This window comes from Girardinichthys multiradiatus, chromosome 8, assembly GCF_021462225.1.
Source record: "Girardinichthys multiradiatus isolate DD_20200921_A chromosome 8, DD_fGirMul_XY1, whole genome shotgun sequence".
In the NCBI taxonomy this organism is placed as follows: Eukaryota; Metazoa; Chordata; class Actinopteri; order Cyprinodontiformes; family Goodeidae; genus Girardinichthys; species Girardinichthys multiradiatus.
This window is the reverse complement of record NC_061801.1, coordinates 2,826,146-2,840,631: the sequence shown is the minus strand read 5'-3', so window position 1 is coordinate 2,840,631 and position 14,486 is coordinate 2,826,146. Positions and strand designations below refer to the sequence as shown.

Sequence of the window (14,486 nt, the reverse complement as noted above, 5' to 3'; positions counted from 1 at the left end):
TGTTTCCAGTCAGTCATTAATAACACTCAGTACTAGTCTCAGAAATCACTCATATACAGTATCTCACAAAAGTAAACACATCCCTCACATTTTTGTAAATAAATTAAATCCTTTTCAAGGAATGACACATTGATACAAATTAAATTAGTCAGTAAACAGCTTGTATAACTGTAAATTTTATGTCCTTCAAAATAACTAAACACAGCCTTTAAAGTCTAAATTGCTGACAAAAAGTGAGTACATCCCTAAGTGAAAATGTCCAATTTGTGCCCAAAGTGTCAATATTTTGTGTGGCTACCTAAGTTTTCTCTGGTTCATTTTTTTCCACTGCTAAATCCTACAGTTTTCTTCCATATGCTACATGTTTAGTCTCATTGGTACATCTTGTTTCACGTCTTTCACTTGGTGCAGTGAGTATTGATTTTCATTATTAACCCCCTCCCCTTGTTTTTGCATCAACTCTGCCTTCTTTCTTTCTGCATTTGGCTCCCACTATCAACACAAACTAATACAGGGATCTAGTAAGAAGAGGATCCAGAAGCTGCTACAAAGGCCACATCAAGGAGGTGCAGAGGAACATTCCAAAAGACTTGGGGCTTTTTCCTTCTCCCATGTTTGTGGAAAAGGAGGAAGAGGAATCTTTGGGGATTGTGACTTAAAATTGTCTTGGTGTTGTCTGTGTCCCTTTACTTGAATCGGAAAATAATCAAATACCGATGATTTTAAATGCTATACCTAAATTAATTTTAATAATGCTATGATTCAGAATATTAGTAAATAGAATACATGTCAGTATCAAATTGGTATCCTTTAATTATATCCTTTTTTCAGGTATTTTTCACTAGTTCAGGTAATATTCATTTCAAACATATTTGATTAATCCCAACTCACTTAAAAGTAGCAGTATAAAACGCATTGTATTTTTTCAGGTGGCTACAGATTATCTTGATTGTGTGTGCAAAGTGATTAGCAAAGTCTAGTTTATAAACTGTCCCAGCTGTAGACGCTGACAAGTAACGGTAAACACAGGAGACTGAATCAAACTGGCCGCTGGAAGAAACAACCGTCACACTTTTCAAGCATTGTGGAACCTGTAGTTTATTGAGCATTGGGATGTCTGTGAATTAGTTACAAGAGAACTACAAATCCCAGTGTCCGGTGCGAGAAAGAGCGTGACACACGCGTGGAACTACAGTATGGCGTTGTACAGCCGTGTTTGACAGGAAAGCAAGGATCTCAAAAACATCTCCAAACCGACGCGTCTGCGCACACAAACCTTCTGCCCTCGACGGCGGGACGACAACTAAAGATGAGCTCCAGAATTAAGTAAGAATGGGTTTCTGCTGCTTTTCCTGGAGGCTATCAGCAGGGTGCTGCTGTAAGCTTTGTTCTGACAGTCACTGTGAACGATAGAATATGGAAGGCCCTGACTTGTTGCGACACTGGCTGAAGTAATGGTGCCTCTCCACCTACCGGACCAGAGAACAACACAACGTTTTAAAAGCATTTAGATTATGAGTTTGCTATCATACATAGAAGCTGCTAGTTACTTAGTACTTTCGTACTAGCAGAACCACAGGTAAGTGGCGCTGAACGTCATTGTGGAAGATACAGTTGTTATGGTAACTGTAACAAGGATTGTTTCTAAACAGGATGCTGGTTTTCTGGATGAAGTGCTGAAAAAAAGTTATTTATAATGAACATGTAGAAATACGCCCTGCTGTAGGACTTTTCAAACATGCGAGATGCGTATGGTATGAGTAAGACAGACGTGTAAAGGTTCTTTAGTTTTTTCTTTCTAATAATTTAAGTCATTACCAAAACTGACTATTTAGATAAAATAATTATGAAAATAATTTGGAAATTGTAGGAGTAAATATAAGCAACAATTAGCTCCCATTCCTTTGAATTAGTCAGGCCGCATACACTCACCTGCCACTTTATTAGGTACACCTCTTCAACTGCTTGTTAAAACAAGTAGTGACTCATTCAATCACATGACAGCAACTCACTGCATTGAAGCATTTAGACAAGGTGAAGACAATTCGCTATTCATGGCATGTATTGCTATGGTGATATCAGGTGTAATATACACTCACCGGCCATTTTATTAGGTACACCTTGCTAGTACCGGGTTAGACCCCCTTTTGCCTTGAGAACTGGCTTCGTGACATAGATTCAACAAGGCACTGGAAACATTCCTCAGAGAGTTTGGTCCATATTGACATGATAGCATCACACAGATGCTGCAGATTTGTCGGCTGCACATCCATGATGCTAATCTCCCGTTCCACCACATCCCAAAGGTGCTCTATTGGATTGAGATCTGGTGACTGGAGGCCATTTGAGTACAGTGAACTCATTGTCATGTTCAAGAAACCAGTCTGAGATGATTCATGCTTTATGACATGGTGCGTTATCCTGCTAGAAGTAACCATCAGAAGATGGGTACACTGTGGTCATAAAGGGATGAACATGGCCAGCAACAATACTCTGGTAGGCTGTGGCATTGACACAATGCTCAATTGGTACTAAGGGGACCAAAGTGTGCCAAGAAAATATCCCCCACACCATTACACCACCACCACCAGCCTGAACCGTTGATACAAGGCAGGATGGATCCATGCTTTCATGTTGTTGACGGCAAATTCTGACCCTACCATCCGAATGTCGCAGCAGAAATCGAGACTCATCAGACCAGGCAACGCATTTCCAATCTTCTATTGTCCAATTTTGGCGAGCCTGTGTGAATTGTAGCCTCAGTTTCCTGTTCTTAGCTGACAGGAGTGGCACCCGGTGTGGTCTTCTGCTGCTGTAACCCATCCACCTCAAGGTTCGACGTGTTCAGAGATGCTCTTCTACATGCCTTGGTTGCAACGAGTGGTTATTTGAGTTACTGTTGCCTTTCTATCAGCTCGAACCAGTCTGGCCATTCTTCTCTAACCTCTGGCATCAACAAGGCATTTGTGCCCACAGAACTGCTGCTCACTGGATATTTACTCTTTTTCGGACCATTCTCTGTAAACCCTAGAGATGGTATTGCATGAAAATCCCAGTAGATCAGCAGTCTCTGAAATACTCAGACCAGCCCGTCTGGCAACAACAACCATGCCACGTTCAAAGTCACTTAAATCACCTTTCTTCCCCATTCTGGTGCTCGGTTTGAACTGCAGCATATCGTCTTGACCATGTCTACATGCCTAAATGCATTGAGTTGCTGCCATGTGATTGACTGATTAGGAATTTGCGTTAACGAGCAGTTGGACAGGTGTACCTAATAAAGTGGCCGGTGAGTGCGTAACTATTTTCTCATCTGTGCCTCCATCACTCTGTGACCTTAACATTTTGGACGATGTCATTTGTGTCCGGTGTGAACATCTGCTGCTGTGAATCTCTGTCCAACTGGCTAAATATTAGTTATTATTACTTATTACTTGTAAAATGCAAGTTCAAAATATATTAGCCAACAATTATTAAAACACTAATTAAACAGTTCTTTGCAATATCAATATTACACACACTGATGTTGCGATGATAAGATGTTGGCGATATATTGTGCTGCTCTAATCAGAATGGTGAAGAAAGGAGACTTATGAGACTTTGAACGTGACATGGTAGTTGGTGCTCTACAAGCTGATCAGACAACAGTAACAGTAGCTCAAATAAGCAGTCGTACCAACCAAGGTATGCTAATATCATCCCTGAGCATAAAATATGCCAGATGTTGAAGCAGATCCCTCTTGTCAACTAAGAACAGAAAATAGATGCTACAGTTCAAACAAACAAACCAAAACTGGACAATAACAGATTGGAAAAAATTTGTCTTGTCTGATAAGTGTTGATTTGAGCGTCAACATTCAGATGGTATAGTCTTTGGACATGAGATATGTATAATGAATGTGCAGCTGGCAAATCTGTGATGCTATCATGTGAATATGGACCAACAATCTCTGATAAATGATTTTGACATATTAAATCTATGCCATGAAGAACTAAGGCAGTTCCAACTAGAGATGTGTAGCTAATAAGGTGGATGTTGAGTGTACAGGTCCTTCTCAAAATATTAGCATATTGTGATGAAGTTCATTATTTTCCATAATGTCATGATGAAAATTTAACATTCATATATTTTAGATTCATTGCACACTAACTGAAATATTTCAGGTCTTTTATTGTCTTAATACGGATCATTTTGGCATACAGCTCATGAAAACCCAAAATTCCTATCTCACAAAATTAGCATATCATTAAAAGGGTCTCTAAACGAGCTATGAACCTAATCATCTGAATCAACGAGTTAACTCTAAACACCTGCAAAAGATTCCTGAGGCCTTTAAAACTCCCAGCCTGGTTCATCACTCAAAATCCCAATCATGGGTAAGACTGCTGACCTGACTGCTGTCCAGAAGGCCACTATTGACACACTCAATCAAGAGGGTAAGACACAGAAAGAAATTTCTGAACAAATACGCTGTTCCCAGAGTGCTGTATCAAGGCACCTCAGTGGGAAATCTGTGGGAAGGAAAACGTGTGGCAGAAAACGCTGCACAACGAGAAGAGGTGACCGGACCCTGAGGAAGATTGTGGAGAAGGGCCGATTCCAGACCTTGGGGGACCTGCGGAAGCAGTGGACTGAGTCTGGAGTAGAAACATCCAGAGCCACCGTGCACAGGCGTGTGCAGGAAATGGGCTACAGGTGCCGCATTCCCCAGGTCAAGCCACTTTTGAACCAGAAACAGCGGCAGAAGCTACAGAGAAGCAGCACTGGACTGTTGCTCAGTGGTCCAAAGTACTTTTTTCGGATGAAAGCAAATTCTGCATGTCATTCAGAAATCAAGGTGCCAGAGTGTGGAGGAAGACTGGGGAGAAGGAAATGCCAAAATGCCAGAAGTCCAGTGTCAAGTACCCACAGTCAGTGATGGTCTGGGGTGCCGTGTCAGCTGCTGGTGTTGGTCCACTGTGTTTTATCAAGGGCACGGTCAATGCAGCTAGCTATCAGGAGATTTTGGAGAACTTCATGCTTCCATCTGCTGAAAAGCTTTACGGTGATGAAGATTTCATTTTTTAGCACGACCTGGCACCTGCTCACAGTGCCAAAACCACTGGTAAATGGTTTACTGACCATGGTATCACTGTGCTCAATTGGCCTGCCAACTCTCCTGACCTGAACCCCATAGAGAATCTGTGGGATATTGTGAAGAGAACGTTGAGAGACTCAAGACCCAACACTCTGGATGAGCTAAAGGCCGCTATCGAAGCATCCTGGGCCTCCATAAGACCTCAGCAGTGCCACAGGCTGATTGCCTCCATGCCACGCTGCATTGAAGCCGTCATTTCTGCAAAAGGATTCCCGACCAAGTATTGAGTGCATAACTGTACATGATTATTTGAAGGTTGACGTTTTTTGTATTAAAAACACTTTTCTTTTATTGGTCGGATGAAATATGCTAATTTTGTGAGATAGGAATTTTGGGTTTTCATGAGCTGTATGCCAAAATCACTGCCACACTTTTTCCTTCCCACAGACTTCCCACTGAGGTGCCTTGATACAGCACTCTGGGAACAGCCTATTCGTTCAGAAATTTCTTTCTGTGTCTTACCCTCTTGCTTGAGGGTGTCAATAGTGACCTTCTGGACAGCAGTCAGGTCGGTAGTCTTACCCATGATTGGGGTTTTGAGTGATGAACCAGACTGGGAGTTTTAAAGGCCTCAGGAATCTTTTGCAGGTGTTTAGAGTTAACTCGTTGATTCAGATGATTAGGTTCATAGCTCGTTTAGAGACCCTTTTAATGATATGCTAATTTTGTGAGATAGGAATTTTGGGTTTTCATGAGCTGTATGCCAAAATCATCCGTATTAAGACAATAAAAGACCTGAAATATTTCAGTTAGTGTGCAATGAATCTAAAATATATGAATGTTAAATTTTCATCATGACATTATGGAAAATAATGAACTTTATCACAATATGCTAATATTTTGAGAAGGACCTGTACATGCAGGTGTTTGGGCCTTACTGACTCCCATCTTGAGTTTTTGGAACATAGGTTTTTGTCTGAAGGCTTTTATTGAAAATACTATAGCCTTTTAATTTGTAATGTTGACCTGATTTCATATTTTAAACTAAAATTATCTGTTCTCCATTTGTGGCTTTGCACCATTGCTGTGTTAATTCCTGTGTGACAAGAGAAAGGCATGACATTCAAACTTATTTGTCTTAACTCTAATCACTTATTTGATTACCAGGGTTGCTAAATTATTGAAAATGAAGACATGAACATACCTTGATTACTGCTAAAAGGTGGGCTAGAACCTTATTTCTTCTATTACTTTGGTAACTGGCAGTGTGTGGTATATATTAGGCAGCAAGTAAAAATATTATTAGAGTTGATATTTGGGAGCATAAAACTGTGGGAAGTGTATTGATTTGAGTAGCTTTGATAAAATTAAGATGGTTAGGGTCATAGTTATATGACCTACCCAATGCCAGCTTCTGTGCCATCTTCCTAATTCTACAGTAGTCAGGACTTACCAAAGGTTTTCCAAGGATTGAAAAAATGCCATCTCTGTCTGGTGTCATTAAGTGCCAATACTCATTGATAAGCCTGAGGAGCACGTGTTGGTGTGTTTCTGTGATTCAATAGAAAAGCTAGTATACCAAAATCTGGTAAACTGGTATCAGAATACACAGTGCATCCTAGGTAACATTTGGGACAGTGATTAGCAAAACAATCAGCTTTCCATTTGTCCACTGCTGAAAGCACCTGCAGCATCAGTACTGGAGCACAGATCAGTGAAAGGATGTGAGATGATCTGATGAATCCTGTTTTGTTTTTTATAGATTTGCAATTCAGAAATACTTTATTCGTCTTAAAGGGATAAATGTTGTTGTAGCTCATATTTTGCAGGTTTCTTTAAAGAGCTGCTGTAGATGCTGATGGCTGTGGGCAGGAAGGATCTCCTCTAGCTGGTCTGTCTTATTGCAGATCTGAAGAAGCCTCTGACTGAAGACACTGTTGTTGTAGGACAGTCTCATGAAGAGGATGCTCAGGGTTCTCCATAATGTTCATTTTATGAGGAACTCTTCTTTGCACATTCATCTCTAGAGGTTCCAGAGGAGTCCCCAGAACAGATCCAGCCTTCTTTATCAGCTTGTTGAGCTTTTTTAAGTCCCTGGCTCTGATGCTGCTACCCCAGTAGATGATGGCCGAAGAGATCACACTCTCCACAACAGACTAATAGAAGATATGCAGCATCTTGCTGGAAACTGAAGGACCTAAGCTTCCTCAAGTAGCCGTCTGCTCTCTCCCTTCTTGTAGACGGCTTTTGTTGCATCTCCAGTTCAGTCTGTTGTCCAGGTGAACACAGAGGTATTTATCTCCACCACCACCTCCATTTCTTCTCCCATGACGAAAGTAGAGGCAGTTATGACCCGTTTTTGTTCAAATGATGAAGCATACTCAATATAAAAGGTACATTTGTTAATGAAAACCAATGGAAATGAAAGTACCAAAAAGTATAGCAAGAATACAATATAAGGGAAAACGAAAAGCCTGCGCAGCAGAGGAAACCAGGTCCTCCCCGGCCAAAACGGGGCTACCAACAGAACCTAGTGCCCGTCCTGGAGAACCCTCAGGAGCGTCTGGGGACGCCCGGCCGAAGGTCGCCCAAATGCGATCCACCACCTCTTGGTGAAGCCGCCACTTCCCCGGAAGCGGCACCTGCCGAGACAGAAAGTCCGCGGACACGTTCTGCGGACCTGGAATATAGGCCACCCTGAGGCTGGCAAGGCGTGACGCCGCCCAGACCAGGAGCCGGTTGGTCAGGGACAGTAGTCTCAGAGACCTGGACCCCCCCTTGGTGATTATGGGAGAGACAACCATGGTGTTGTCTGACCGAACCAACACGTTTCCCCAGAAGCCCTGAAAGGAAAGCACAGAGCGCCAGGAACACAGCCATCAGCTCCAGTACATTGATATGGACCCCACGAGAGAATTTAAGTACACCCTTTCGTCAAACTTTTTGACAGGTGGGTGGGACTTCCGGTGCGGGCGGGACTTCCGGTTGGCGCCATGTGGGTGCCATGTGGGCAGGAGGTCACGTGGTCAAGCAGGTGGTGTGTCCAAGGGGGCGTAACCGTGGATGCTGATTGGTTGTCGTCATTAGGGGCGATACCTTAAATGAGTCAATTAAAACACAGGGGTGTGTTTGTTATAAATAGAACAAGACAAATATGGTATTATCGGAAACTGTTTGGCATCAGCACCAATTAAAAATAGAGGGGGTGTGTTTGTAAGCATCGTTAAACCTTGAATAACCCAATGAAAACAATAGGGCGTGCTTTAGTGTTTACTTTAAATACAGAGATAAAACTCTGCACTTTACATGCAGCATTCGTTGGAAAAAAGAACACCCGTTCAACAATGGCTAGAGTTAAGAGAGTTTATCGTCAAGCGGAGGAGAAACGCAACGCGTGCCAAGATGATGATGATGAACAAGCAACTGCATCATATACTTCCTCAACGGAGATACCTATCGATGATGAACAAGCAACTGCATCATATACTTCCTCAACGGAGATACCTATCGGAATTCCCGTCATGACATACTCTACCGATGATGAGGATCCAACATCAACTTCAACAACCATGGTTGAAAATCAGACCTCGGTTCGGCCAAGAGGTATGTCAGTTCTGTGCGAAACCCCAGTGACCGTCTACCAGTATTCATCCCGTGAATTGAATGCTCCTAAGAAATCAACATACTACATCTGCAGGGTACAAAGACCCCCGTTCGACACTCTGCAGGAAGAATGGTCTTTGGAGCCATATGGCCTGGTTGGCAGCTGGGGTTATATTTTCATGCCTGTATCAATTGGATCAAGATGAGGTATTTAATGGATCACTGGCTCTGTGTACTCTCACCCACAGCGACTGGGCTGTGTTAAGGCTTGCAATCCCGCACCTTAATGATAGCCCTGAAACAGTCTCAAGGCAGGAGAGGGAGGAAGAAGAAGAAGAAAATGAACTGTCTCCTCGACCTGTAAAACGGGTGAGAATGTTTCATATACCATCCGATGTTGAAATAGCTGAGAGAGAACCTCTCTTTAGCGCAGTGTGGGGGTCAAAAACCACAGCAAATGGCCGCTGGTCTTTTCGGGCAAGCAGACGCAGGAACAACCGGACAAGTCCCTCAGATCTGTTTGTGTTGAAGCCTTTCAATCAGGACTGCGGCGTATTCAAGACAATGCTGGCTCTGCCGTTTGAAGCTTGGGCAGAGAAGATGAGTGAAATTGGACATCGTCTTTCCGACCTTTTCCAAAAGTCACGAAGTTGGATCGATGTCATGTCAGTGAAAAAAACGCTGACGTTTCCTGTTTTACGTTTAGAACGAACCCTCTTCTGAGGACACGCCCCTTCCTATGATATATATACGGGGGGGATAACTGCAAGCTCACAGACACTGAGAATCGTATCATGAGAATGAGTGGACCGACACCATACAGGGATCTCTACAACCACCGAGCAGAGATCCACTTCTCTCCTGAGCACGATGAAAGCTTCAACATTGGACCATATCATCTGCCTTCCCCTGACCTCTTCTCACCATCCACCTCAACATCCTCATTCTCAGAGAACCACTTCAGTCCTGCATCACCTACAGGATACAACATGAAATATCTACCGCTTTCTCCAGACCTCTGCTCACCATCACCGCTATTCATGGCTGAGTCTGTAGACGCGAATGTCCTGCCAGAAGACATGAAGGTGGTCGTGGAGGAGGAGGTAGCCACCGGCTACTCACCCTCTACCGAAGCCCCTACACAAACCCTGGAACCGATGGAGGACCCTCAGCCTTCAGCAGAGGATGAGTGTAACCAGGAGGACGAAATTGACGGTTGGTTCTCAACCACCCTCATCAATACGGTGAAAACAGCGATACTTCATTTATTCAACATAACCTCTTTGAACTATCTCAGAGAAACCTGCTATGGATGTATAACGAACCACCCGAGCCAGCGTCAACACCATTGCCTGGAGGTATTGGTGGAGGATTATTACCAAGTCAACTTTCAACGCATCGTATAACGACTCGTAACCCCCAAACTCGTTCCTGCTATTCAGAATCTTCTGGTACTTCGACGCATACAAGCGGATGACTTCAGAGTGAAGACGATTGCCAAGACGGTTTTATATGAACTGAAATCGGTACAAGGCATCCACAGTGCAATAGCGCACGTTTATGATCGCGTGGTCGATGAGAAACATCTCAAACAACTTAACTCTGTTTCAGAGTGCTATGGACTGACAAACTGATCTCACATGTTTGATGACTTGTTGTATCATTTTTTTATTTTTTATTTTTTTTAGTATTCCAGTACTTTAATTAATCTGCATTATATGATTTTTCTTCTTTTTTCTTTTTACTATTAAATACAATTAAAGTAGGAACATAGTAACCTTTCCCAAAAGTGTTGTTTAAAAGCTAGTAGTGTTTGAATTCATCTGCATTAATCTGCATTTTATCTGATTTTGTTTTCTGGTTGTTTTTTTGTTTTATATTAAATACAAAAAAAAAAAAAAATAAGGATAAATCTACCCTCCTGTGTGTTTTTTCTCATTATTTAGCAAGTAATCGGCAGAGTGAGCATAAGGCAGAGATGGCAGGAAGACGGCTGATGAAGAAAGTATATTATAGCCCTTCAAATCCGGGAAGTTTTGGGGGTGTAGATAGGCTGAGGAGGGTTATGCAAGATGAAACGGGAAAGAAGGTTGCGGTTGAAAAAGTTAAAGATTTTTTATCAGGAGAAGATACCTATACTCTACATAAACCTGCAAGAATAAAGTTCCCGAGAAACAGAGTTTTTGTCACCAGACCATTGAGGCAGTTCCAGGCTGATCTCTGTGACATGCAAGCTCTGGCCATGGAAAATGATGGTTATAATTATTTATTAACAGTCATTGACATCTTTTCAAAAAGGGCGTATGTACGAGTTTTGAAGAGGAAAACAGCCGCTGAGGTGGTAAAGGCATTTGAATCAGTTTTTACAGAAAGTCAGATCCCCAAAAAACTTCAGACTGATGCCGGTAAAGAATTTTTTAACAAGAAATGTAAGGTTTTAATGGAGAAACACGGTATTGAACATTTTGCCACAGCAAGTGAAGCAAAAGCTTCAGTGGTCGAGAGATTTAACCGCACATTAAAAACAAGGATGTGGAGATATTTTACAGCTAACAATACCCGGCGGTACGTCGATGTACTGCAAAACCTAGCTAGAAGCTACAACCATTCCTACCACTCCAGCATTAAAATGAGCCCTATGGAAGTGACCCCAGAAAATGCCTTTCAAGTGTTTCAGAATCTGTATGATGTCAAGTCCAACAGATATTGCAAGGACTCAGTGACAACGTTTAAACAAGGGGATCTTGTCACAATATCCAAGGTCCGTGGAGTGTTTGACAAAAAATACGAACAGAGTTTTACGGATGAAGTGTTTACAGTGTATGAGCGGATACCCCGTTCTCCTCCTGTATACAAACTCAAAGATTTGGATGGAGAACCTATCGAGGGTTCCTTTTACGCTGAGGAACTTCAAAAAGTAAAAATATTTAACGAGAAGATGTATCAAGTGGAAAAAATATTAAAACGACGTACGGTCAAGGGAGTCAAACAGGTTTTTGTAAGCTGGAAAAACTGGCCTGAGAAATTCAACAGTTGGATCAAGTTTGATGAACTTCGAAATGTATAAAAAAGGTTTGCACTAAACCTCACAGTTGACACAGCATCATGAACTGTCAGGTAGAGGATGATGGCTTTTACGTTACTCTTCCATCTAATGCTAGCATGGAAGTGTTTAAAAATAATACCAGTTCAAGTTTCCGTGTAAATTTAGCTCAACATATTGATTTAGAAGGCCAATGGATGGTTGCATTAGCCGAGATTTCATATCCTCATACATGGCATAATTTACCGGATTATGATGCCTACTTTGAATGGAGGAAGGTTGGTGATGTGGAGATCAATACGCAAAGGATCAGAAGTGGCTACTATAACAGCGTTATTCAACTCGAGACAGAAATGGAAATGTTTTTCAAAAAATTTAAATCGGGTTTACGCATTAAATTCAGCAAAGTTCAAAAGAGATTTGCATTTCAAGCAAACAGTCCGTATGAAATACGCTTCTTCAGCACTCTAGCTTATATGATGGCCGTGAAACCAGGGGAATGGATTCATGTTTCTGAACCAAAACTGGCTCCTTTTCCGGTGGATATAAAGGCTGGTTTCTATCACCTATACTGTTACAGCGACGTGGTCAGCCCTCAAATAGTAGGCGACACTTTTGCACCTTTACTGCGGACCGTCAAAGTACAAGGCAAATTCAGTGATATGATTACTCAGACGTTTAACCCTGCCCACTACCTTCCAGTCTCCAGAAGACATATTGAAAATATCAATATAGAAATTAAATCGGACCAAAACGTTCCTGTAAATTTCGTCTATGGAAAGACCGTCATAAGACTACACTTCAGACCGGTGATATCACAACGTAGCCTGAGATAAATTTTATTTGTATAAACTATTCCAGAGATATGTATATAACCTCTAAGATTGTTTGGTTATCATTCATATTACGCTGGTCATTCAACACTGCATCAAGCAGGCAAGAGAGAACATGGCACAGCTAAGTCTGAGACGTGATCCAAATCGCTTTGTAAATTACTATGTAAGTCAATCAGGCGGTAATCTGCCAGGGTTTTATGGGGCCCCGGTCATGTACGGACGCGGAATTGGATCATTATTTTCAAAATTATTCCGCTTCGTATCCCCTCTGGTTAAAAAAGGATTTGCAATTGCAAAACCCCATCTTAAAACGGCTGCATCAAATATCGCTTCGGATGTCATCGGTAGAGCCGTGAGTAAAATGAGTGGTTCTACTCACACCGACGGTCAAGAAGGTTCAGGAATTATGGTTTTATCCAAAAGACCCCGAACAAGACCCCCTGGTGATCGTTTAAGGACGGTTAAAAAACAACGACAAACGCGAAAAAGGAGATCAGTCGCAGCTGACAAACTAAGAGGAAGGAAGTCATCCGCAAGTTTTGATATATTTAAATAATGGCTCTTTTACATAACAAATCATCAGAGTGCACGCTGGCAGAGTTGGACTTATTTTCTGCCCCGATGACGCAGCTATCGATTGAAGATAAAATTTACACCGAGATCCAGCCTTTATGAGCAATCACTGATGGAGGGCCGATCGAGTTTTTCATTCCGGGAGACGGAGAAAAGTATCTGGATCTCAACGATACGCTGTTGCATCTCAGAGTGAAAATTACTAACGAGAATGGAACAAACCTGCCAGATGAGGCACCTGTAGGGCTCATCAACTACCCGTTAAACACCATCTTCAGTCAGTGTGACGTCACTCTCGGAGATCGAATGATTTCACAATCCAGCGCTACACATCCATATAGAGCCATGATTGAGACATTGTTAAACTTTTCTGAGGATTCTTTAAAAACCCAGTTTAGCTCTGGTCTTTTTTATAAAGACACTGCAGGTGCTCTGAACTCTATTGTTACAACTAACGGCCCTAACCAAGGTCTTAACAGCAGAGCAGGCTTTACGGCAAATTCCAGGGAGGTACATCTCCTAGGCCCCCTGCATGCAGACATATTTTTCTGCGAGAGACTTCTTTTAAACTCTGTTGACCTTGAAATTAAACTTACAAGAGCCAACGATGCCTTTTGTCTCATGGCAGCAAGAGACTCCACTTACAAACTCAGGATATTAGGAGCATCTCTTTTTATCAAAAAAGTTACTGTCTCTCCAGCTGTACGACTGGGGCACGCTTCAGCTTTAATGAAGGCAAATGCTCTGTATCCACTTTCACGTGTGAATGTAAAAACATATTCCATCCCTGAAAATTCAAGGGTATGCAACCAAGAGAATCTTTTCTTAGGCGTCTTTCCCAAGTATGTGGTGATTGCGTTACTGGATCATGACGCTTTTACAGGAACACGCAATCTCAATCCGTTTGACTTTAATCATTTTGATATGGAATATTTAGCTTTGTGTAAGGATGGCAGACAAATTCCAGCTAAGGCCTTCCAGCCCAATTTTAACCAAGGTCATTCAGTGAGAGAGTATTACAACTTGTTTACGGCTACAGGACGACATCTAAAAGATCTTCTGCTGAGTATAACACGTCAGGAATGTAATCAAGGATACTCTCTATTCACATTTAATCTTAACCCGGGCGAGGACACAGATGCTCTATCTCCAGTTTCCAGTGGGAATTTAAGATTGGAAATGCGCTTCAGAAACCCGTTGCCTCATACCACCACGCTGATCATCTACGCTTGTTATGACTCTATTTTAGAGATTGATTCAAAGAGGCGTGTGCTGGTGGATTATTATTAATCTAATCAGGCACGAATAATCATGAAATTGAGAGCCTGATGCGTCATCTGCTGGGAGATTTGT

At 42.1% G+C, this 14,486-nt stretch overlaps 1 protein-coding gene across 6 annotated transcripts in view; it reads left to right on the top strand.

The window, feature by feature from the left end:
- Nucleotides 1–1,119: 1,119 nt before the first annotated feature.
- dennd1a (DENN/MADD domain containing 1A) overlaps nucleotides 1,120–14,486 on the top strand; it is a 79,257-nt gene continuing 65,890 nt past the window's right edge. Inside the window, exon 1 of one of the 6 annotated variants that reach the window (XR_007039337.1) lies at nucleotides 1,120–1,326. Coding sequence is in view for 3 of the 6 variants with exons in the window: in XM_047372826.1 (XP_047228782.1) it covers nucleotides 1,310–1,326 (17 nt within the window). In the remaining 3 variants the exon portion in view is untranslated. The remainder of the gene's footprint in view (nucleotides 1,327–14,486) is intronic. The other 5 variants (XR_007039336.1, XM_047372826.1, XM_047372823.1 and 2 more) reach the window with 5 other exon arrangements.